This window comes from Heterocephalus glaber, unplaced genomic scaffold (assembly GCF_053883595.1).
Source record: "Heterocephalus glaber isolate CG9 unplaced genomic scaffold, H.glaber_assembly_v1.0 deba00001733, whole genome shotgun sequence".
Classification (NCBI taxonomy): Eukaryota; Metazoa; Chordata; class Mammalia; order Rodentia; family Bathyergidae; genus Heterocephalus; species Heterocephalus glaber.
The window spans coordinates 8,114,292-8,136,978 of record NW_028258444.1 but is presented as its reverse complement, the minus strand read 5'-3'; the positions used below and the strand labels follow the sequence as shown (position 1 = coordinate 8,136,978).

General features: G+C 38.5%; 1 protein-coding gene across 12 annotated transcripts in view; it reads left to right on the top strand.

Annotated features, from left to right (window-relative positions):
• Nucleotides 1-3,694: 3,694 nt before the first annotated feature.
• Kif21a (kinesin family member 21A) overlaps nt 3,695-22,687 on the top strand; it is a 133,974-nt gene continuing 114,981 nt past the window's right edge. For 6 of the 12 annotated variants that reach the window (XM_087200046.1, XM_004855008.4, XM_087200043.1 and 3 more), the window contains exon 1: nt 3,695-4,051. In XM_087200046.1, coding sequence (XP_087056172.1) covers nt 4,008-4,051 — 44 coding nt within the window. In that variant the 5' untranslated portion in view covers nt 3,695-4,007. The remainder of the gene's footprint in view (nt 4,052-22,687) is intronic. The other 6 variants (XM_013075938.3, XM_087200045.1, XM_013075939.3 and 3 more) reach the window with 1 other exon arrangement.

The following is a 22,687-nucleotide window of genomic DNA, read 5'->3' as shown; positions in this document are numbered from 1 at the left end:
AAAACTAAAACTAGAAATTCCATTTGACCCAGCTATTCCCCTTCTAGATATCTTCCTAAAAGAGTTAAAGATATCATATTATAGTGATATGTGCATACCCATTTTTATAGCAGCACAATTTATAATAGCTAAATCTTGGAAGCAACCTCTTTGTCCATCAACAGATGAATGGATAAAGAAAATGTGGTATTTACACACAGTGGAGTACTACTCTGCCACAAAGAAGGATAAAGTTGTGTCATTTGATCAGACACACAAATTTAAATATTGCATGGTTTCTTTTATATGAGAAACCCAAAATATAAAGAGCAAAATAAAAGATGATAGGATGTGAGGAGATAGATCTTTCTCAAATGGAAAATGATCAAAAGATGGAGGGAGAAAGAAGGGGTAGAAAAAGATGAAAAAGAATTAAGATGTGTTATATGCATGTACGACCTCTCTACTAATGCAATCATTATGTACTGCAAACATGTACTCATAAAAGTTACTTTTGCGCAATGTGTCTACTGTTCACTTAAGAACAAAATACATGTGCATTTATGAACTTAGAAATAGGAATTATATAATATTTATGATTTCACATATGTGTTAAGTGCTTTTCTATTCATATTTAAAACTGACAGTGCACAATATAAAGATCAAAGGTAAAGTTCATGAAAATAATCTAAAATTTTCATTTTTCTTTATGGAGAATGATGTTAAGTAGCAAATAAAAACATTATAGCACATTAAGAGAGCCAGGTGCGGTGGCACATGCCTATAATCCCAGGACTCTAGGAGGCTAAGCCAGGTGGACTGCAAGTTTAAATCCTGCCTGGGCAATTTAGTTCCTTAGTGAGATTCTGCCTAAAAAAAAAAAAGGAAAGAAACAAAAGGGTTGGGGATATAGCTCAGTGTGAAGACCTTATGTTCAATAATCAGTATTGAAAAACAAAAAGAGAAAAAATTAGGGTGTTTAAAAGAAAGAAAAAAGTTTTTGCTTTTAACAGTGTGCCTTACATTACCATTCTGTGCTCCACAGTGCCAATCACGGAGCCCTTTGGATGCTCTTTATGACTGAGTGCTCAGGAACAGCATCTCTGGGGAAATAGCATTTGAGTCCATACCTAAAAGTCCAGAATGAGCTGATTATAAGAAAAATGGTCCAAGTAAAGGGAAATAGGTACTGCAGAGGCCCTAGGCAAAAATGTAATTGGGAGTTCATGAAATAGACCAACATCGCCAAGAGTAGTGGCTAAGGAGTAGAGTAACAAAAGAACAGAAACGCGTGTGAGCAGCCACAGAGAGAAGAGCCTTGAGGCCTAGAAGAATCTATTCTATTCATGTTGGATCACTATTTGACCTTTCAGGCAAGGGAACAACAAAAATAATGTATGTTTAGTTCATTTTATTATTATTTCACTTAGATAAGTTCTTTATTCAAAAAGCTGATTACTGTTATTTAAAAGAAAAGCCATAAGATGAAGATATCGAGCTTTGCATTTCTGTTTTGTGCAGATAAAATATCATGTAGTAGGAATGTAGTAGGAATGACAACAATGTGGCAGTCTTTCCTTTTTTTTTTTTTTTTATCACAGTGCTTCCGGAAAGATGTAATGCTTTGTCTTCATCCAAAGTTCTAGTGACCTGTGAGGCTGAGGCAGGAGGATCATAAGTTTAAACCCATCTTGGGCAATTTAGTAGGTTAGTGGAAATTGTCTTAAAGTAAAAACTAAAAAAGGGCTAGGGATGTAGTTTTGCACAAAGATTCTGAGCTCATTCTTCCTATGGGATGAAACCAAGAATGGATTCAGGGAAACCATTTTGATGTTCCTTGTAGGCAAGACATTGTCTTGTTCTTCAAATCACCAGTGTCCAGGTGACTTGCAAGTAGCAGTCTCTTATTAAATATTTATTGAGTAAACAATTGAAATAGGATTTAAACCACTCTTACAGTAAATGGTCTGCCTTTGGGATTTCTTCAAATAAAGATGATAACTAATTAGATGCGCCACAAGGAAAGCTGTCACGTAGGAGTTTAGGAATCTGGAGTAAACACAAAATGAGCCATTGATTTTGCAACTTTTGATATTTGGGAGAAACACACTGACTCAAATGGCGATGGGAATTTGAATTTCCACACTGCTTCTGCCTGACCCCATGCACAATACAAACCCCAAACCACAGCTGTCATTAGTGCTAATGTTTTGACCAGAAGTTCCAGGCTGGTGATTTGTGACGGAAGCTGGCCTGAGATAATTTGAGTGGTTTGCACATCAGGTAAATACTGCGCAGAATTAGTCACTGACGTTTAGAACTAAGAAGGCTTCACATAAAGATCTGATGTTTCACCTTCACTTGAGAAGTGACAAAAAAAGTGTCCTCACAGGGTTTGCCTGCCAGCGAGGCGGCCCTCAGCAGGAGCTGAAGACAGCCGCTGCCTCTGCCTCTGGACAGGGCCTGTGTGCTCTATCACAGTCGCCTTGCCCGCCCCATCACTGGGGCGGCCACCTGTCATTTCCTGTAAGCATTCGTTTTGTGACAGCTCTTATGGAGAGGTAATATGCGCTAGTGCTATTTTAAAAGAGAATTTTTTAAAAAGAAGGTTTTAAATTATTAAAAAGGTTCTCTTTAGGTTTGCTAAATGTGGTTTGCTGTTCTTGCCTTGCTTGCAGCTCTTACCAGTCCATGGTAGCAGATTCAGACTCACCTAGATGTAGTCCTGGCCGGGCAGGATGAAATGCAGCTCTAAGTTGTTGATGGATAAATATTGAGGCAAGGGAAGGCTTTCCACAGGTTAGCGAGGGGAGATGGTCGCCACCAATTTGTATCCTATAAAAAGATACTACTTTTGCTTTCTTTACTTTCTACTTTGTGTCTGTTTCAATTTAATGGTAGTTGAGATTAAGAGACAGAATAAGTTTGAAACTAAATATGCTGCCTATCTTTGTGCTCTCTTTGCTGGCTAGGATCTTTGCCGATAGGTGTGTCATTTTAGATTATATACACTTAGCCAGTGCCTTTATTTGGATAGTGCCATTTACTCTTTTGTGACTGTTTTGTATGAACCCACATGTTTATTTATAGAAATGCATGCGGCCGTCCACAAAAGACACTCTGTGGCAGAGCTCATAAAGGCTGTTTCCACAGAGCTATCTAGTGGCATGTGGAAGCATAACGGTGACAAGCAGAAACCACAGTGGAACAATGCTGATAGAATCCTAGGCTTAGGAGGTGCTTTCTGAGGGCCGGCAGGGAGAGAGAAATCAGCGGAGGATTTACTACTCGGCACGTCTCGATGGGTATTCAGTCCTGGGAACACTTGGCAGGACCAGGATGCAGTTCATCTACCAGTGTACAAACGATCGAACAGAAACGCATTCGGGACTCTCAGAGTAAATTATTTCCACAACCCGCCTGAGCTGGGATGCAGCACCGCCCCGCTGCCCAGAAGCAGCAGAGCCAGGGAGCGGGTTCAACGTGAACAAGCGACTGCAGGGCGGGCGGGCTGCAGCAGGCTAGGGAGGGGGTCAAAGTCCACCGGGAGAGGACAATAAGGCACACACAAAGCCGGCCGAGCAGCAGCTGGCTGGTTGCAGTCGCGAGGGCTATTCAGCCCGGACCCAGGCAGCCGGGTGCACGAAGGACGCCCGGCGGCAGCGCCCGACTGCGCCCCACGGAGGGAGGCCGGGGCGCCGCGCCGACGCAGTGCGGGCCGAGGCGTGCGAGCGGGCGCTCGGAGGCGCAGTCTGAGCCCCGGCGGCCTGCGCGCTCCCCGCCGCGCGTCACTCAGGCGCGCTCGTCCCCGCCCAAGTCGGCGAGCTCGGGAGCCGGCGGGCGCGGCGGACAGTGACCACTCCCCCTCGCCTCCTCCTCCCCGTCCTCGTCCTCGTCCTCGTCCTCGGTGGCGCCGCCGCCACCTTTCCATTCAGCCGCCCAACATGGCTGGAGCTCGGCGGAGGTGAGCCTGCCGCCCCCTACTGCAGCGCCGGCTCTCGCCCTGCCGGGCCCGGCCGGCCGCCAGCATGTGGGGCGCCCCGGACGACAGCTCCGTGCGAGTGGCCGTCAGGTGAGCAGCTGCCGGGGACCGAGGGGGTGGGGGGTGGGGAGCGGGCTGAGGAAACTGAGGCAGCCGGGGGACCCCAATATGCGCAGCCCGCGTGCGCAGGTGGCCCCGGGGGCGCCCGACCCTGGCCAGGTCCCCGCCAGAGGAGCCGTCGCCTCAGGTTGGGCCTCCCAGGGCTATCGCCTGTCCGGCCGTGCCCGCAGGAGCCGCCAGCGCTGGGCGGCGGTGACTTTAATATTTATAGAGCGCCTGTCACCGTGCGTCCCGGCCTGGCCTCCGGGGCTGGAGACAAAGCACCCGAGCGACGCGGCCACTCGGGTCCGCGCGGGGAGCTCCCACGCGAGCATCCCGGCTGCCGGGACCGAGACGGGGACGGGCCTTGGAGGGGTGAGGGGGTTGCATGGGCGGTGATGGTCGCCCGGGATGGGTCTGCAGCGGGGAGTTAGGTGGGTACTTGGGGGAGACGTCCTGCGGTTGGCAGGGCGGGCGCAGGGTAACAGTCACAGCATTCATGCCTGGGTGTGAGCCTGGAAGGAGCAGATACATCGAGATGGTATTTCTCCAGCGACACGCACAGGTATTCAGTGCAGTGCAGGCGCCTATCAAGAAGGGCAGCTCTGACAGTTGCTCATGGAAAATTGCAACATGGTCACAGGGTTTAAAAAATTAATGAAGCATTCATCATTCATCGTTGAGCAAGTGCGTGGCTTTTGCACCTCGGATAGTCTACTGTTAATTTTTTTTAATTTTCACTCTAAGGATTATAGAAATAATTGGTCCTCCAAGACATTTACTCTCATATTCTTTCTTTCTTCTTTTCAGTACCGGGGATTGAACTCAGGACCTAGCGCTTGCGAGGCAGGCTCGGTGCCACTGAGCTACATCCCGGGCCCACTACCATATTCTTTCTGGAAATTTAGTTTAAAATTTCTATGATGAAAGCGTCTCTGTAGTTATTATTTAACTGACAGTTTTTCTCTTCTGGTGCTAAATCTTGATTAGGTAGAGAAATGAGTTATATATACTTTGTATCTTTAAACAATTTAAATGTAATGATTTGAAAGATTCCCCTGGTCCCCCTTTTACAGAGGAGTAAATTACTACCCCATGGAGGAGACAGTTTTATGATTGTTAAGAATCACCTGTGACAAAGCTTTGAAGTTTTGATTGACCTTTTTATTATTCCAGGGCTTCTTATCTGTTGTTAGATTAGTTTCTCCAGTCACTGCCATTACCTTTCTTTTGGCCTTGTAGTTGTGTGTGAATGGCTTATACTCAGACAGGGGAAGAGTAAGGAGGGGAAAAAAAACAAACAAAAAAACCAGGAAACTCAACAAGAGGCAGTTGTTTTTTTTTTTTTTTTTTTTGTCTTTATTCTTTTTGAGATAGGGCTTTGCTATTAGTCCATGTTGACCTGGAACTCTTTATCCTCCTGCATCAGCCTCCTGAGTGCTGGGATTACAGGTGTACCACCTGCTAAGTGGCAGTTTTGTTAGCAGGTCCGAGTGTGGAATGTGAAGAAAGAGCATAGCATAGCAATGAAAACAGAAAATTTATCTTTGAGAGAAGCCACTTTTAGAAATTTGAGATTCAGGACAGTTGATTATTATGTTAAATCTGATACTACTTCCAGTGAAAGTGAGCACAGATAGATGGATGAATCTAAAGTGACATTGACTAATAAATACTATGTATGTAATATATAAAAATGAACATATGTATATATACCCACACATTTTTTTTTTGGTGGTGCTGAAGATCAAACCTAAGGCCTAATACGAGCCTGGGAAATTCTCTACCACTGAGCTACATCCCCAGCCTTTATATTTAGGTTTGGAATGCATGGTAGCACTTTTTTTTTTTTTTTTTAGAGTACCAGAGATTGAACTCAGGACCTTGTGCTAGCAAGGCAGGAGGTGGAACCACTGAGCTAAATCCCCAGCCCCCGAATGGTAGCACTTTTAAAGTGAATAAATGTGTGTCTGATTTTTTTTTTTTTGGTAATGGGGATTGAACTCAGGACCTTGCACTTTTGAGGCAGGCGAGGTGTCACTGAGCTAAATCCCTGGCCCTGTGGGTCTGATTTTTGGAAAAAGACTTGATAAAGAATTTAATAGAACTTAGTAAGCCCTAATGTAAAGAATCAGTTTGGTGTGGTTGTGGATTTTTTCATTGAAGACATTTTTCTTTAGTCTGAACAGTTACTCTCTGTACTTACAGGATGAAACAATTGTGTTTTATATAGCATTTTAGTATTTATAAGGTGATCAAATACATACTATTCATTTATAACATAATTATTGAACATAATCCCATCTCTGTTAAGATTTCTGAGGTAAAAATAGTAATAATTGTTGCACACTTAAGTACCAGAGTTAAGACTGTGTGTTAAGATATTTTATATCGTATAAAAAATCTCATTTATTTCTCACAACAGTCTATGATTTAGGTCCTGTTAATTTTACGGCCATCTTAAGGGGCATAGAAAGATTAATTAAGCTGCCCAAAGTTAAACTGGCACTGTATGGCAGAAGCATGGTTTCAACCTAGACCAGCCCAAGTTCTTAGCCTCAACCCAGTATGGGTGAGAGGTAAGAACAGGCTTTTCAAAGATTTAATTATTTAAGGTTAGCAATTTCTTCACGGGTGCTCTACTAGCTCAGTTATGGATGTATGCCTGCCTTCATCAGGTTATTCATATCTTGGCATTGCTAGAAAAGATCAGACTCAGAAAGAGAAGACCTAAACTTAAACCAACTAAAGTATTTCCTCAGATCTAAAATATCCCCTCAGAATTTTTTCAGTAGCTTCCTCTCCTACCTTTTAGTTTGTGGCAGGCTTCATCAGCAGGATAAATAAACCCACACAAAATTTTGTATCCGTATGCAAAATCGACAGAGGCATTAGACCTGCCTTCCCCGTCAATGAATAATGTAATAATAGATCATGGAGAGTGGACTGCATTTGTGTAAATACATAGTGTCTGTGAGGTGCTTGTGTTGTACTAGCATAGATCTACTTTTTTCAGTTATAAAGTTTCAGTGAAATATAAATATTGATGAAGTATCTGGTGAAAAGTTTGTTAAAATTGACATGTGCTATGAATGTAATATACTATATACCCTGGATTTCAAAGGCTTAGACCAAAGGAATGTAATTATCTGAATAATCTTTATAAACAGACTAGGTATAGAAATGATAATATGTTGATTACATTGAGTCAAATATTTAGTAAAATTAGTTTCATTTATTTTTTCCTCTTTAAAAATGTGACTAAAAAATGTGAGGAAGAAGTATAAAATAGGGCTGGGGATTTAGCTTAGTGGCACTGCGCCTGCCTCACAGGCATAAGGTCCTGAGTTCTATCCCCAGTAGCAAAAAAAAAAAAGTATAAAATAAAGCTGTGTACATAGGAAGGGACCATAGACTCACCACGCACTTAGAATAAGAAAATACCAAATACTGGATGTCTGTTTTTTGCGTAGTTACACACACACACACACACACGCAAAATGTGATTTAACAGCTATACTTTTTTCCCGAAGATGCATAGGGGTACAAGGGTATTGATTATAGACTCAATATAGCTGACTTCCTAGAAAGTGTAGTAAATTGAATCGATGTGTTAAATGTCATCAACAAATTAACAATGAAGTCTAGTGTGTATGCTATTCTTATTATCTAAGTAGTATATTGAAGCGAACTATCCAGTTAACTCAAAATGATAAAGCAAATTAAACCTTTTGAATCCTTTTTTTTTTTTTTTTGGTACTCGACATCGAACTCCGGTCCTTGCGCTTGCGAAGCAGGTGGCGAAACCACTGAGTTAAATCCCGAGCCCAAACCTCTTGAATCTTAAATCTAAGATACTGAGATGTTGGTCTCTTTTCTCTGAACTTCACTAAAACAAGTTTGTAACTCTTTTCCTTTTAAGAACATTAAGAACTGGTGAAAATTGTAGATACAGAAAGGACCCTGCTGTTTGCTTGTCATTGTGATGATTCAGATTTCTCTGCTTGGCTTTGGCAGGGCTGTACAGATGACTGACAGTGAGTTTGGACTGGCGTGTAACATGGTCGAATTTGCATTTTTATTTGCCATGTTTTCATCTTACCAAAGCACTTTCAAGAAGTGGTGTTGCTCAGAAGACTTAAAGGCAGGGTGAACAGTCAGCTTTAGGTCAGCTCAGCTTTAGGCACTGATTTGTGATGTGAACTTCTTCGCTTCCCATTCTGAGCTGACCACCTAAAGCCATAAAGAGCAGATCTGTGTTTATGCTGTCCATTAAATGTGCTTTTATTGTAAGCAAAACGATTGGTACTAATGATGGCTGTATATTAATAGGAAGGAACTAAATATTCATTTGCTTCTGTTTTCTAAACATTAAATTGTTTCAGATAACTTACTTCATATGTACATTTAGTGTTTCAGCCTTAAAACCACACATTAAGTTTAAAAAATATGGTGGACCCTTTATTATTTGGAATTGTATGGAATTCCAGGTTTTGTTTAATTATTACTGCCCTTGAGCTCTTGTCATCTTACCTGCTAATTGGTTAATATTTTGATGCATAATTATGGAGTAATGTACGATGTACCAGAAAATCCAGTTTAGTGAAGCCATGAAAGCAGGAATTATCTTTGCAGTTAATACGGTCATCTGCCCAGTCTTTCAATTCTCATCAATTTTTTCTCAAAGATGTTGACTTGGAATGTTCATTATATGGATGTTTTCCCCCAAGACAAATTATAACTTATCTGTGAGACTCTGGCTTAGAAATGGGTTATTTTTTTGCCAGTGTCACACACGACCTGACATCATCTGAGTTTCAGATTAGGAAGGAAAGCACATCAGTGAAAATGCACTCCAGATAATGCATAGTATTTGTATGTTAAAATTATTAGAATAATTTTATTCAAAAACTCAGATTTGTTTATTGTTATTTTCAATGTTTTCTTCAGGAAAGAGGATTTGTGAATTCTGCCTTTCAACTTGATTTTTCAGTGGATTAACTATTTAATCTTCCTAGAGTGGTAAAATAGTTTTCCAGTGGCTCAGGCTTTGAAGCCAATGACAGACAAGCCAAAAGGGACAATTTTTATGAAACTCTATGATTATTATGAGATCTTTCTGGATATTTAGGAATTATACTTGAGGTTCCTTTTCTCTTTGATTTTTAGAATTAGGAAAAATGTATACATTAAACATAACTTTTAGTACAAAATTATTGCCAAAACACATTTTAAAAGTGAAAGAGACTTTGACTGAGCTAGTAGGTTCAGGCCCTCTCCTCGAGATAGTTGTGACAAGAGAGACCCAGAGAAGGACAGGAATTACTTGAGGTCATATAATCAGTGTCCTAGTTACAGTCTTCTCTTGATGAGCATCGTAGATTTTCTAGGACTTCGTGTTTTGCTAGCAGACATCTCAGAAGCAGAATATCTTTATACAGTATTTGAAAAATAGAAAACAAAGAGCTAGTTTTAATCCCATGAGGACACATTCTAAAACTTTAATTTGACAGTTAGATGAGATCTCCCACTCTCAATGCCCAGTAGTTTGGCTTTATGAAAAGCTCCATTCTAGAAACTACACCAGTAATTCTAATAAGGACCTTGCAAAGGTAAAGAGAGAAGGACCCTAAGGGTGGAAACCCAGGTCTTAATCTTGAGGTTTCTGGTAGATTAAAATATGAAGAAATCTCATAACTGAGTTTGAAAAACAATGTAGACTTTTAGATATTTCTACATAGCACATTAATACTTTAACAGCAACCACATAAGTGTAAGTTGTAACCATAGTCTTTTTTTTTTTTTTTCTGATGGTAGGGCTTTATGCATGTGAGACAAGTGCTCTATTGCTGAGCTACACCCCCATCCCTCACATAAATTTAATTTGTAAGTCTAATTATGAAATAATTTAAAAGAAATAAATATAAGGTGTGTGTTTGTGTGAGTGCACGTGTGTATTCTAGGCTTGGGACATGGCTATCATATAATCCCTTACCTTGGTTCTCAACATTTCTTTTTATTCCAGTGAAATAAAGGATTATAGCACATTCCAGTAATATTAGTCTCATTACAGGAAGGAGGCTAGAGAGTGGGGTGGAGTGAGCCTTATATATAGAAACCTGGAAGTAGAAATCAGTGGTTTTAAAAGATCCCCATTTGTATGTTAGTTCACTGGGTCTGTACTTTGTAAGCTCTTTAGTACATCTCAGCCTTTCCTATTCTTATTTCAGAGGAAAATGAACAATGTAACCTTGTATACAAGGAAGAATGTGACATATTTTGATTATAACAGCCTGTCATCCAAAAAGTACCCTAAACCCCACCTCTATGCAAAGCCTTTATAGATTTCTCTGATGCAGAAAAATTCTGCATTTGCAGAGGTATAGTCCTTCCTTATGTGATTGTCCCCTCTCCCTCTAAAATAGAATATTGAATGCTTTTTTTTTAAAAAAAGTAATAATATATTGACAGAATTATTACAATAGAGCATTTCAAGGACATTGGGGTTATTGAGGTGAAATAGTACATATTTAAATGTCCAGATTGGCTGATGATGGTCATTCACGATTCAATCGTAAGGACAATCTGCTAAATGTTTATATGTGGTTGTGGAAGTGAAGATCATGGGGTCCCCAGGTGCTAGAAGGTCAAAGACAGTTCAAGATTTATTCCTGTTTTTTGGATCTCTTAGTGTGTAGCAAGAGTTTCATTTTTGAAATTGGATTTGATGTTATTCTCAACTTTGGAGGGTTGTGACTGTTGCTTAGGCACGACAGTATCATAGATCATAGCATGAAGGAATTATATTTTCTCCAGTAGATACTCACATTCCTTGACATAGCTACAAAGTCAGTTAGGAGTTGTTCTGGGTAAGTGACTTTTTCAACCAGCAGGAACAAAATGTCTTGGAGAGAATCAAGCTATTGTTATTACGATGTACTATGTTGATCACATGGTGCACTAGTGAGGAATAGGGCATCTTTACCCTCAGTTGTATATCTAATTGTATTTATTTTTGGATTAGAATTCATTTATTACATAATCTTTGAATTTCCACTGTGTACTGGAATGATGCAAGCTGAAGGGCTATTGAGGATAACATGATACAATACGAATGAACATTGGATGGTTAGAAAACCCAGATTTTACCCATGATAAATTTGGTGTTGGTTTTATAGTTCTGTCTATCAGTGGACTTGGGAAAGGATCAAAAGAGAAAACCATGAGAAAGCACTTAGAAAACAGTTTTTATGAAAAGACAGGTAATGAGTGATGTAATAAGCCATGGACATGTTGGTTATATTCCTAACTCTAGCAGTTGGATTAGTCATTCTCTGTTGTGTAACCCATAACTTGAATTTGCAAAGTGCTTTAAAAAGTGTTTGTGTTTGGCTGGGCATGGTGATGCATGCCTGTAATCCCAGCACTCAGGAGACTGATGCAGGAGGATCATAAGTTTGAGGCCAGCCTGGGATACATAGGAAGTTCAGTGCCAGCTAGAACTACACAACAGGACTCTGACTAAGCAAATGCAAAAATAAAACTACAAAAAATGTATTTGTATCTGTTGTTTTACCTTTTGAATATCTCTTTGTACCACTAGGAATAATACAACAGTGTGTGTAAATACTTCAAAAACTTCACCCTACCTAGATTCCCAGTTTTCTTTTTATCTTCAATATGGAAATAACATAGTATCCTATCTACCCTACCAAGATTCCTTCTTTTGTTGTTTAGTAGAATCCATCATTTTTGTTCTTTTCCCGTGAGGGTTTTCAGTTGGTATGGTTTTTAGTGTTTTGTAAAGTTACTACCATATACTTTGTGAGATTAGTAATAATTTTGAGTTATACTAGTTTCTTCTAATTGCTAACCTAATATAAGAGGATAGTAACTAAATTGGAATCTAAAAATGTGAATTTTTCTCCTGAATTGGCTTATGTCTGATTTTTGAAACTATTGCTAATGCTTTCCTTTCTCTGATCAACCTGACAAGAAGTCACTAAACTGTGTGTAAAGAGCACAGGGGTGAACTGAGAAATTGCACCAGAAGTAATGATACTTAAGTTTTACATGCATTTACTTGTGTACTTTTTTTCCTGGTTTCTGGAGCTGACCGGCAATGCACCTGCTGTACTCACTGAGAGAGATACGTGAAGACGCAGCTGAGAGGATTTTAAGACAGGACTGATACTTGGAGGGAGGAAAAATATCTTGCAAGCCTAGTTGAATGGTTTCTAAATTATCTTTAAATTTTATAAAGAAGTTATTTTTATTTAATTTTTAAATTAAAGCCATGTAATCACATTAGGAAAAATATCATAGAACAGAGGAGGAAAACAACCAACCAGAGTTCACTGCCCTAATAGAATTACTATTTGAATTTTGATATATTTCTTTTAGTTTACTTTCATAACTATGTTTATTTAGAAATTGTTGTAATCAGCATATATATATATGTGTGTGTGTATATATATATATATATATATATATATATATACACACCCTTTGTTAGCCTGGTAGTTAACATTTTATATCATAGAATAAGGATTGTTAGTGCATTTATATTAAGAAAGGACATTTTGAGTAACATGTTTAATATCATGCATAATCACATTTATTTCAATACAATATATATTAAATCAGTATGTCAAACAGTAATTTAATGGACAACCTTTATTGTTTAATACAGACATTAATTTTATTTTTCTTTCTCCTATAATTCTTGGTAATGTTTTCAATTTTGTCAATGAACACAAACTCTACAAATGACCATTTCCTGTTATCACAAGAGGGGGAGTGAGACTGGGGATTTAGCTCAGTGGTTCTGGCGCCTGCCTCAAAAGCTCAAGGTCCCGTGTTTGATCCCCAGGACCATTAAAAAAAAACAGAGGGGGAGTAGAGCTGCTCACCTACAACATATGATTAAATGTGAAAGTACTGAGGATGCTTTTCAGAAGATATATTGATACTTAATTGTAAATTTTCTATATCAAGACATTGTATTAGAATACTATAAATAGTTGCCCAGCACATCATTCTAAGTTATGGATGGTATGCCAAACAAAGTTTCATTATCAATCCATGTTCCTTGAAAATCAGTGTGTTTCTAAGGTGCTTATTTTGTTTTTCACCTCAGTTCTATCTAGAGCAGTTGTATTTGAGTAGTCTGTTGGTCAGCTAGGCTGGATCTGTTCTACCCTAAAATGGAGGTTGTCAACTGCTGATTAAACTTGAAATTTCGGATTTCACTCCTGGTTATTTTGACTTACACCTAAATTTCTAATCCAAACATGACATCTGTGATATTTTTGAGTGTCAGTTTAGGGAATACAATGTGAATTTTAGTTTGCCAATTTGCCCTTCACTTGGCAACAAATTCCATCTACCCTTGATTATATTGTTACCTATTTTGTTACATCAGCATAATTGGACCTTCTGCTACTTTTGTAGCAAGTTCTTTTTTTTGAATGTAGAGTTGTTTTAGTTAGCTTTGATTCTTAGTTGTTTATTAATTTGTTATAACTCATTATAATTTTCCACTTCTCCTTTACATGCGTTCTAAACTCTCACTTTCAATGTAGAATAACATTCAAGAGCTTTTGATGATTTTGCAATTTTAAATTTGAGGATGTTTGGACATTGATTTTGTGGGCTTATTTGGTATTTTTTAGTATTAGAATCCTACCTCATTCTATTTAAAAGTTGCCATTGGTTCCTGTGGGTAATTGTGATATGGAAGTCCATTCGATTTCAGTGTTTGCTAGTTTAAGCTTCTTTTTTTTTTTTTCCATTACTGGAATCGAACTCAGGACCTTGCACTTGCCAGGCAGGCCCATTGCCACTGAGCTTGTTAGTTTAACTTTGTTGTTTTTTTTTGGTACAGGGGATCGAACTCGGGTCCTTGCGCATGCGCAATAGGCGGCGATAGCTCAACTTCTTTTTAATGTAACCTTTACAATAACTACAAATTCTGCTGTTCAGAAGCAGGGAATGGATGTAAGTGAGAATATTATCAGTACACATCTGTTAACATTGGTGAAAAATTCCCCAGCCCTGTCCTAAAATTTTCATCCCTTTCATGAGATTATTATGAATGAAGATAATGTCATATTGAACGTCTATAGGAGCTTAATAAATATTGAAAGTGTATATGGGCTAAATAAGGGAAGATATACCTACTTCATGCTTGTGAAAATTAAATGATATAAAGTATCAAACTCCTTATACTATTGGAACTTATCAAATATTTTAGATAGAAATGACTACTGTAATTTTTATTACCATTTTTCTGTAACTAGTCAAAACTAGTCAAAGTAACTATTTTTTATTAGTGCTTCTTATTTTTTATTTTATTATTTTTTCTTCCCCATTAACTTTATTGGTACATTTTAGGTATAAAATACAGTTACATTCATCATTGGGATCTTGTACTATTACATGAGTCTCTTGGTTCTTATTTTTTTCCCCTTCCCTTGCCCTCCCTTCACCCCCTCCACCCTTCCCTATTTGCAAAGACCTTGTTTCCATTTTTTTCCTCTTTTCGTATTTTTTCCATTCCCTTTTTTCCCTTCCCCTACCCCTCCCAATTCCCCTACTCTTTTAGACTTTTTCTTCCTGTTACACAATATCAGTTATACATTTTAAAAATTACAATATTAAGATCTAGGAGACATTACCACAGATTTTACAGAATTTAAAAGGATATAGAAAGCATATTACAAAAATCTGTTTTGAAATAAATTTGACAAGTTCTAAGAAGTACCTTGGAAGACAAATTAATGAAACTGACTTTGGAGGAAATATAAAATTTGAATAGCACCTATTAAAGAAAGTATATTCCTATCTTGAAAACCTACCTATATGACAACAGCAGGCTCATATACATTTTAACTGATAAATTATATCAAACATTCAAAGCAGAAAAAAGAAGGAACACTTCTCCCCTCATTTTAGGAACTCAACATTGTGCTAATCCTAAAACTGGATAAAGATAATAGAAGAAAAAAGTATGAACATAGATAGAAATTTGTTTAACAAAACAAACTCTTAGAAGTCAGATCTGGCAGGATGTAGAAAGTGGTTTTGTTATAGGGATGGCAGTGTTGGTGCAGGATTGGAAGATCCACCCCCAAAAGTCATCGTTTTAACAGAGGAAAGGAAAAAGCCATATGATCCTGTCACTAGTTGGAGAAAAAGTATTGGACTAAATTCTACAGCTGTTCATGGTAAAAGCTATCAGGAGACTAGAAGTAGAACAGAACTTCTCAACAGATTAAAGACATGTACTCCATACTTCCAGGGAGAATGCCTTATATAAATGGAGAAGATACAATGCTTTCTCCTTAAGGTGGGGAACAAGGGCAGATATGCTTATTCTTTTTCTGTCCTTTAAACTTTGAAACCTAGTCCCCACCAAAATAGTCTGTCTATAAAATGACACAACTAGGATAGGATTGGCATGGCAGAGGCAAAATCTTTATATGTAGATGAAATGATCATCTACAGAGAAAATACTAAGAAATCTCCAGGAGCCCCTAAAACTTGTATTTGAATTTGGCAGGACTAGAAAACACGAGGTATATATAAAAATTCAGGTCTGTGTATACTTGCTATAAATGAAGAATTGGATATTGAAATTTAAAAGTTATGTAGGAGTACAAAGGACCTAGAAAAGTTAAAAACAAAAAACAAAAACATTGTTGGAAGACATTTAGTACCTAATTTTAAGACTTCTTCTAAAGCTACAGTAATCAAGGCAGTGTTGGTGTAAGGAAAGACATATAGATCATTTGAATAAAATGGAGAATCTAGAAATAGAACCACTCATATATGGTCCACTGAGTTTTGAAAGATTATTTAACATTAACATTTTATAGAATATAAAGTCAACTCAAAAGCCGAGGAAAAGACAGTGTCTTCAGCAAACGGCACTAGAACACCTGGTATCTGCATATAAAAAATTAACCTCAACCCTTTATTTCCATACATGAAAATAAGTGGAAGGGATCTATGAACCTAAATATGAAAGCCTAAAAGTATAAAACTTTAAGAAGAACTTATAAGGAAAAATATTTATGAATTCAGGGTAGCAAGAACTACCTAGGATACAAAAAACATGATGTATAAAAGAAAAAAATTGATAAATGAGATTCCATCCAAATTTAGAACTTTAAATGACATCATTAAAATGAAAAGTCCTTAAACAGACCATATTTACAACGCATATAACCTATGAGCAGAATATATAAAGAATTCTTAGAGCTCATTAATAACCCAATTAAAATGTAGACATAGATGATAAATAGCCAGAATAGCACAAGGAATGGTGTGCAACTCTAGAATCAGAAAATACTAATCAGTACAATAATAAGATTGAATTATACACTCATTAGGGAGATGAAGTTAAAAGTTTTATGCCTTGTCATAACTTTTTGTTGGATTCTCCCTTTGTGTTTAATTTGTCACGCCCAATGGATTCATTCTGCTAGGATTCCTGGGGTTGTGATCCTCATTGTTTTTTCCTAGAGTATTGTCTAAAATTTTTTGGAGTGCCAGTTTGGTATTCATGAAGTTCCTGAGGTGCTCTTTATCATGAAAGTATTTTATTTCTCCATCAATTTTGAAAGATAGTTTTGCAGGGTACATCAGTCTGGGTTGGAGGCTGTTTTCCTTTAGGGCTTGAAATACATCACTTCAAGCTCTTCTTGCCTTGAGGGTTTGCATTGAGAAGTCTACTGTGATTCTGATGGGCTTTTCCTTTGTATGTGATTTGTTTCTTTTCTCTCACTGCTTGTAGAATTTTGTTCTTTTGTTGGATTTCTGGAATCCTAACTATTATATGCCTATGTGTAGATTTTTTTTGATTAAGGCTAGCTGGAGTCCTATATGCCTCATTTACCCGTATGTCAAGTTCTTTTCCCCTCCTTGGGAAGTTTTCTGCCATCACTTCTGTGAAGAGATTTTTTTTATGTCATCTGCACTCTCTCCTCTTTCTTCATTGACTCCAGTCAGTCTTATGTTATTCTTCTTTGCATCATCTAGCAGCTGCTGGATTGATTTCTCATGTTCCCTTACAACTTTAAAGCAATTTTTCTTTTCCTCGTCACTAATTGCAATCTTATCTTCTATATGTGAAATTCTATCCTCACATTGGCTCATTCTGCTGTGCAGACTTTCGATGGAGTTTTTAATCTCTTGGAAATCTGTTTGTATGTGTTTTATGGATTCCATTTGTTTCCTATGTTGGGATTCCATCATATTCCTCAGATCCTCTATTTTTTTATCTGTGTTCTCTCTAGATCTATTAATCATGTCTTGCACCATGAGCCCAATCTTTGCTGTTATCTGAGTAATTATTTCTGATTTCTTTTTTCCCAGATCCTCTTTTGTTGCCAGTTCAGAGAGTCCAGGTGGTTGAGTATCAGAGTGTTCCATATCGTTTCCCTTTGGGGTTGCTGTAGGTGATCCAGAAGTCTGTTTTTGAGTCTTTTTTACCTGTCTTCTCATTTCCATGGGGGGGGGGTTGCTTCTGGTGCCCACGCAGCTCACCTTCTCTGCCCAAGGAGCTTGGGATGGCAGCGGGGGAGCTTCCTTCCGGGTGCTGGGACGGGCTGAGCTTCTCTGCCCTAGGAGCCTGGGATCTATTAGTGCTTCTGAACTCTGGTTAAGAAGGGGATCACAGGGTCTATTAAAAAAACAAACAAATGTGTCTTGAGTGCTTTTCTCCCTGTCCTCTACTCCTTTCTCCTATTCTGGGAATTGAATTATTTGGTCTTTATCAAGCCCACTGAGGTTAGCATTTTTAAAAAGGTGTCCTAAGTAATTCTAATCTGTAGCAGTGTTGAAAACTGCTACCTAGGGCTGGGGATTTAGCTTAGTGGTTTCGCTGCCTGCTGTGCAAGTGCAAGGACCCGAGTTCGATCCCCAGTACCAAAAAAAAAAAAAAAAAAAAAAAGCTGCTACCTAAATTAGGAGCCTCTACCTATGTTATGGTCAAGTCTCTGTCTGCCTTAACTTCTTCTGTCAGGAGTCTTTGATGCCCCGAATGGGCAGAGTCATTGCCTCTGAATTTCTGAGCAAAGCTACAAGTAAGTTAGAACACTGGTTTTTGCCCCACCAACCTATAGTCTAAAATTTGTTTTTCTGCCCCAAACTTCACTGTTAACTGTACCTGAACTTTTAAGGTCATAGCTTTCTCTTTGAATTTTGGCAGACTTGGCTTCTGTCTTAGTTTCCTGATTTATATTCCTTTCCCCATAGCTTGAAACCAAACATGTTTGATGAAGTGCAATTATGAAAGGCCCCTTTCTGTGGAAAGAGAAACTTGCCCCCTTTCATTCCAGCTGGAATGTGCAACTCCTATGAGACTCTCAAAGCTGGAAGTGTCACCAGATTGACCTGACTTCCACCTGTAAGCATGTGCAGGCTTGGATGTAGCCTACGTCACCTCTGAATCTCACTTTGCTTCCACATCATCCAGGCCTCTGGCCAAGCTCGTTGTTCAGCTTTCTCTTTTACTCCACCCCAGCCTGGAGGCCCCAGGATGTTTTGGGACTAAAGCCAAAGTCACCTGAGATCAGGAAGCTGTGCTTGTGATGTGGGATTAACATGAAACTCATACCACACATGCCCACCAAAACAAAATCCACTAAGGAGTTACAAGAGCGTGGCCAATATATGAAGCATATTAAAGTGAATAAGCAAAACTAAATTGACATGTGTTTTCTTATATCAATTGAGGAAAAAGATTCTCAAGTTGTTCCTATGACATTTTGGTCAAAAGAGATATATATTAGTTTGTCAAGAAACTCCAGTTTTAAATCTTCATCTACAGCTCTCTCTCTGCCTCTCTCCTCTCTCTCTCAGTGGTAAAGGAGGCCTGTTTATTGCAGTGCTGAGGATCAAATCAAAGTCTGTGTGCGTGCTAGGTGAGCACTCTACAACTGAGCCACACATCTCTCTTGATTATCATTTTGAAATGCAGGTTTTTGGTTACTTTTGAACAGTCCCTACCTTTGAATTGTAAAAATGGTCCTTTAAACTTTTGTTGTGGCCTTACAAAATAGATGAAGTGCCAAGTTGGCATCTTATTTTCAGTGAAGCAGCCCATAGACTGGATGACATGCTAGGCCATGCCCCAGATACACACACTTTGGTTGCTCAGTATGTGACTGGCACAGGGAAGTGAATAAGCTGTTGCTTTTCCCACACCAGTGTCACTGCCAATGAAGTGGGTTAGGGAAGAAGAATATGTGAAGGGAATTAAGGGCACTGATTATTGAAATCAAGTAGCCATTCTAGCTCTGTTCTATGCTTTCACTGTTTAGAAAAGAAATTTGATTAATTTTTTTTTGGTGTTCATGACTAAACTCAGGGCCTCATATATATATATATATGTATATGTATATGTATTCTACCACTGAGCTATGTCATAGCCCTTGTTTGGGTTGTTGAAACAAATATCTTTGTGTCTTTCACATGTTGGAATATATATGGTAGACAACTAGATGGATTGTTTCCTTTATATTTTGATGAGAACCATATTCTCTATTTATCTGGAAAAAAAGAGATACAACAACAGGAATTTCTGCTTCCAAAAGCAATCATCTTTGTGCTTTCTTTTGAGTATCAGTTAAGTTTATTTGCATATTGCATATTTTTCCTCTTAAAATTGAATTTTCTAAAGTGAAATTCTGTGATGAGAGCATAGTATATAATTAATTCATTTGATTAATAGCAATTTCATTTGGGTACTAGGCTGTTTTATTTTCTCCTCTGTAGATTGATGACCCATCTGTTTATCAAGTCAACTCAAGACCAAAGCATGTTGACCGTTTAGTATTGGTGGAGTTTTGCCATTGAATCTTACATAGACTTCTAGATGTTGTTATCAGCTCCATTTGTTAGTCCATCTTCTCTTAAATGTACCTTTCAGAGTAGCCAGCTCTTGTTACAGAGAAGTGGCAGGAACATGATTTCCTAAGAGGAAAATGGGCATTGGCAGCAAGTGACTCCTTTGAAATTGATGCCTTTCTTAGTTTTAACCTTGGGTGACTTGTTTAATTGCCTGAGACTCAGTTTTCTTATTTGTAAAAAGATGTTGCTACTGATAGAATTTTCCCTTCTGAGGGTGCTTTTCCTAATTCTGCCATATTCTCAACACTATATCCCCTTAACATAAATAAGTATAATACATATTATGCAATAGTAGGTTTATTTGTAGATTGCTTTGTAGACAACTATCTGCAGTGTGGGATTTGGTTGTTGTTTTTTCCCTCTTCCTCACATGGATTATAAATTATTCAAGAGCATGGATGGGCTATTTTATTTCTTCTTTGTCCTTAGTTAAGTACTCAGCAGGCACAGTGTTATTGTTCCATACCAGAGGAGAAAAAGACTATTTCCTTTTTTTTCAGTTTTTTTTTCTTTTTGTCATGTTGGAAATCAAGCCCAGGGCTCTGTGCATGCTAGGCAAATGCTGTACTACTGAGCTAGACCTCCAATTCCTATTGTGTATCTTTCTGATTATTTTTAGGGAGACATTAGTTTGTTAAAAATATTTTACTACCATTGATGCATCAGGAAGGGTGTTCTGGGTATTGAGGATATGCAGAGATATGAGCAAGACAAGAATTTTTACCCACAAGGGTCTAACATTGAGTGAGGAAAGAGATAAAAATTTTAAAATAAATTTCAGATATTGATGTATGCTAGGAAGAAGATAAAACAGTATGTTTTTTAGTTATTTGGCCTTTGTTGGGAGGAGGCATTTGATTTGATTCTTGAATATTGAGTGATGATCCAGCAGAAATCTGGGAGAACAGTTGTCTAAGAAAAGCAAGTGACAAACCATTGAGAAATAAGCTGGGTTGTTAGTTGGAATGTTAGCTGGGATGGTAGTTATAGAAGAGCAGTTTACCGATCTAAGAAATAGAAAAAAGGGTGGAAACAGATAAGGTCAAAGACATTGGGAGGAGCCTTGTAGTTCAAAGTGGAAAATCTGGACTTTAATTTTGGTGAGAAGGCTCTAGAGAACTGCAAGTGGACATGTGACATGACACAATAACTGTGTACAAGATGGACTGTATTATAAGAGTTAAAAGTGGAGTAGAGAGGCTAGTGAGGCAGATTTTTGGGTTCAGAGAGAGATGGAGGAGGCTTGTACTGAAAACCAACACAATATTGGTAAAAGCAGATTTGGGGAGAGATAGCTATTAAGCCTTACCCATGAAGAGTGTGATGAAAGAGGTTCTGATGTTTGAGGCCGAGGGAAATGACTTGGAGAGAGAGGCATCAGTATTCTTTGACCGTGTTGGGTTGCTATGCATATTGGACATTTTATAAAGATGTCAAATTAGTTATTGACTATATGAGTTTGGATCCAAGTAAAGATGTCTGGTTTGAAAATAGCATTTAGTTAGTTTAATAGGGTCAATAGCATTTAGTTAGTTGAAGCCACGGGACTAGAGTCATTCACCTATGAAGAGAGAAGATTCAGAGAAGACTTGTGGAAAGAGAGCCCTGGGACACACTAAAATTTAGAGGCCAGGAAGAGAAGCCCAGGGTAAAGAGATTGGGAAAGATCAATGAGTAGTAAGGAAAGAAAAAAAGCAGTGAGAATTTTGTCCTAGAAGTTCATTTCAAATCTTGCTGGTTGGACTTAAGTTATAGATAACTTGGATAATGAACTATTTCAGTGGAACATTTGGTTGGAGTAGGTTAAGGAGAGGATTCCAGGTAAGGAAGGAGAAGTAGTGGGATCAATAAGGCATGTAATTTGGTGGATTTGAGAGTGTAAAGATGAAGCAGTTCTCTTCTGAGTGCATTTTTTAAAAAGACACTTATAAGGAGGTTAAGGAACGATGAGGTTATGGTGTTGGATGAGTTAGCTACAGGAATTAGAAATTGCCAGGAGTGCTGATGGGACCAATCATGGTGAAGGGGAGGCTGTAGATTGTGAATTACATCAGTGGGTGAGGCATTGTGACAGTGATAGCAATGATGGTATTGGGGTGGTACTGTCCGGCAGCAGGAGCATTAAAGAGCATGAGATATTTGGAGGAGCAAGATCAGAGACAGGTTAGAGATTGAACAAGAGAGCAAGGAGAAAACTCACCTCTAGGCACTAATTTGTATGTGTATGGAAGAAAAAAATGGCATTGCATAGGAGCACTTTAGTAAAAGCCATGCCCTTAGGGGATGGGTAAGTTTTAGGTTGAGAGTTCTGTATAGGTGAATTTTCTAATGAAAATACTTCATTTTTCTGTACTTACCAAGCTCTTATATGTGCCAGAAGTAACAGTTCTGAACTCACATGTCCCTCACAATAACCCTGTACTATACGTACTATTTTTAATCTCACTTTGTGAATGAGGACATTGAGAAGATAAGCAATTTGGCTGCAAGCACACAGTTGGAAGTGCCAGGGTTGGATTGGAATCATGGCTCCAGTGCATGTTACAGGCTTAGCCATTCTCCTCTGTACTGTTGTGAGGGAGGATAATTTGTAGCACTCTGTGAGGTATTTAGGAAGGCAGGGAGTGATAGATAATGGGAGTCAATTGGAGGATTACAGACACCCGCTGAATAAACATTTTTTATTCTGAAAGATGATCTTGGGAGCTA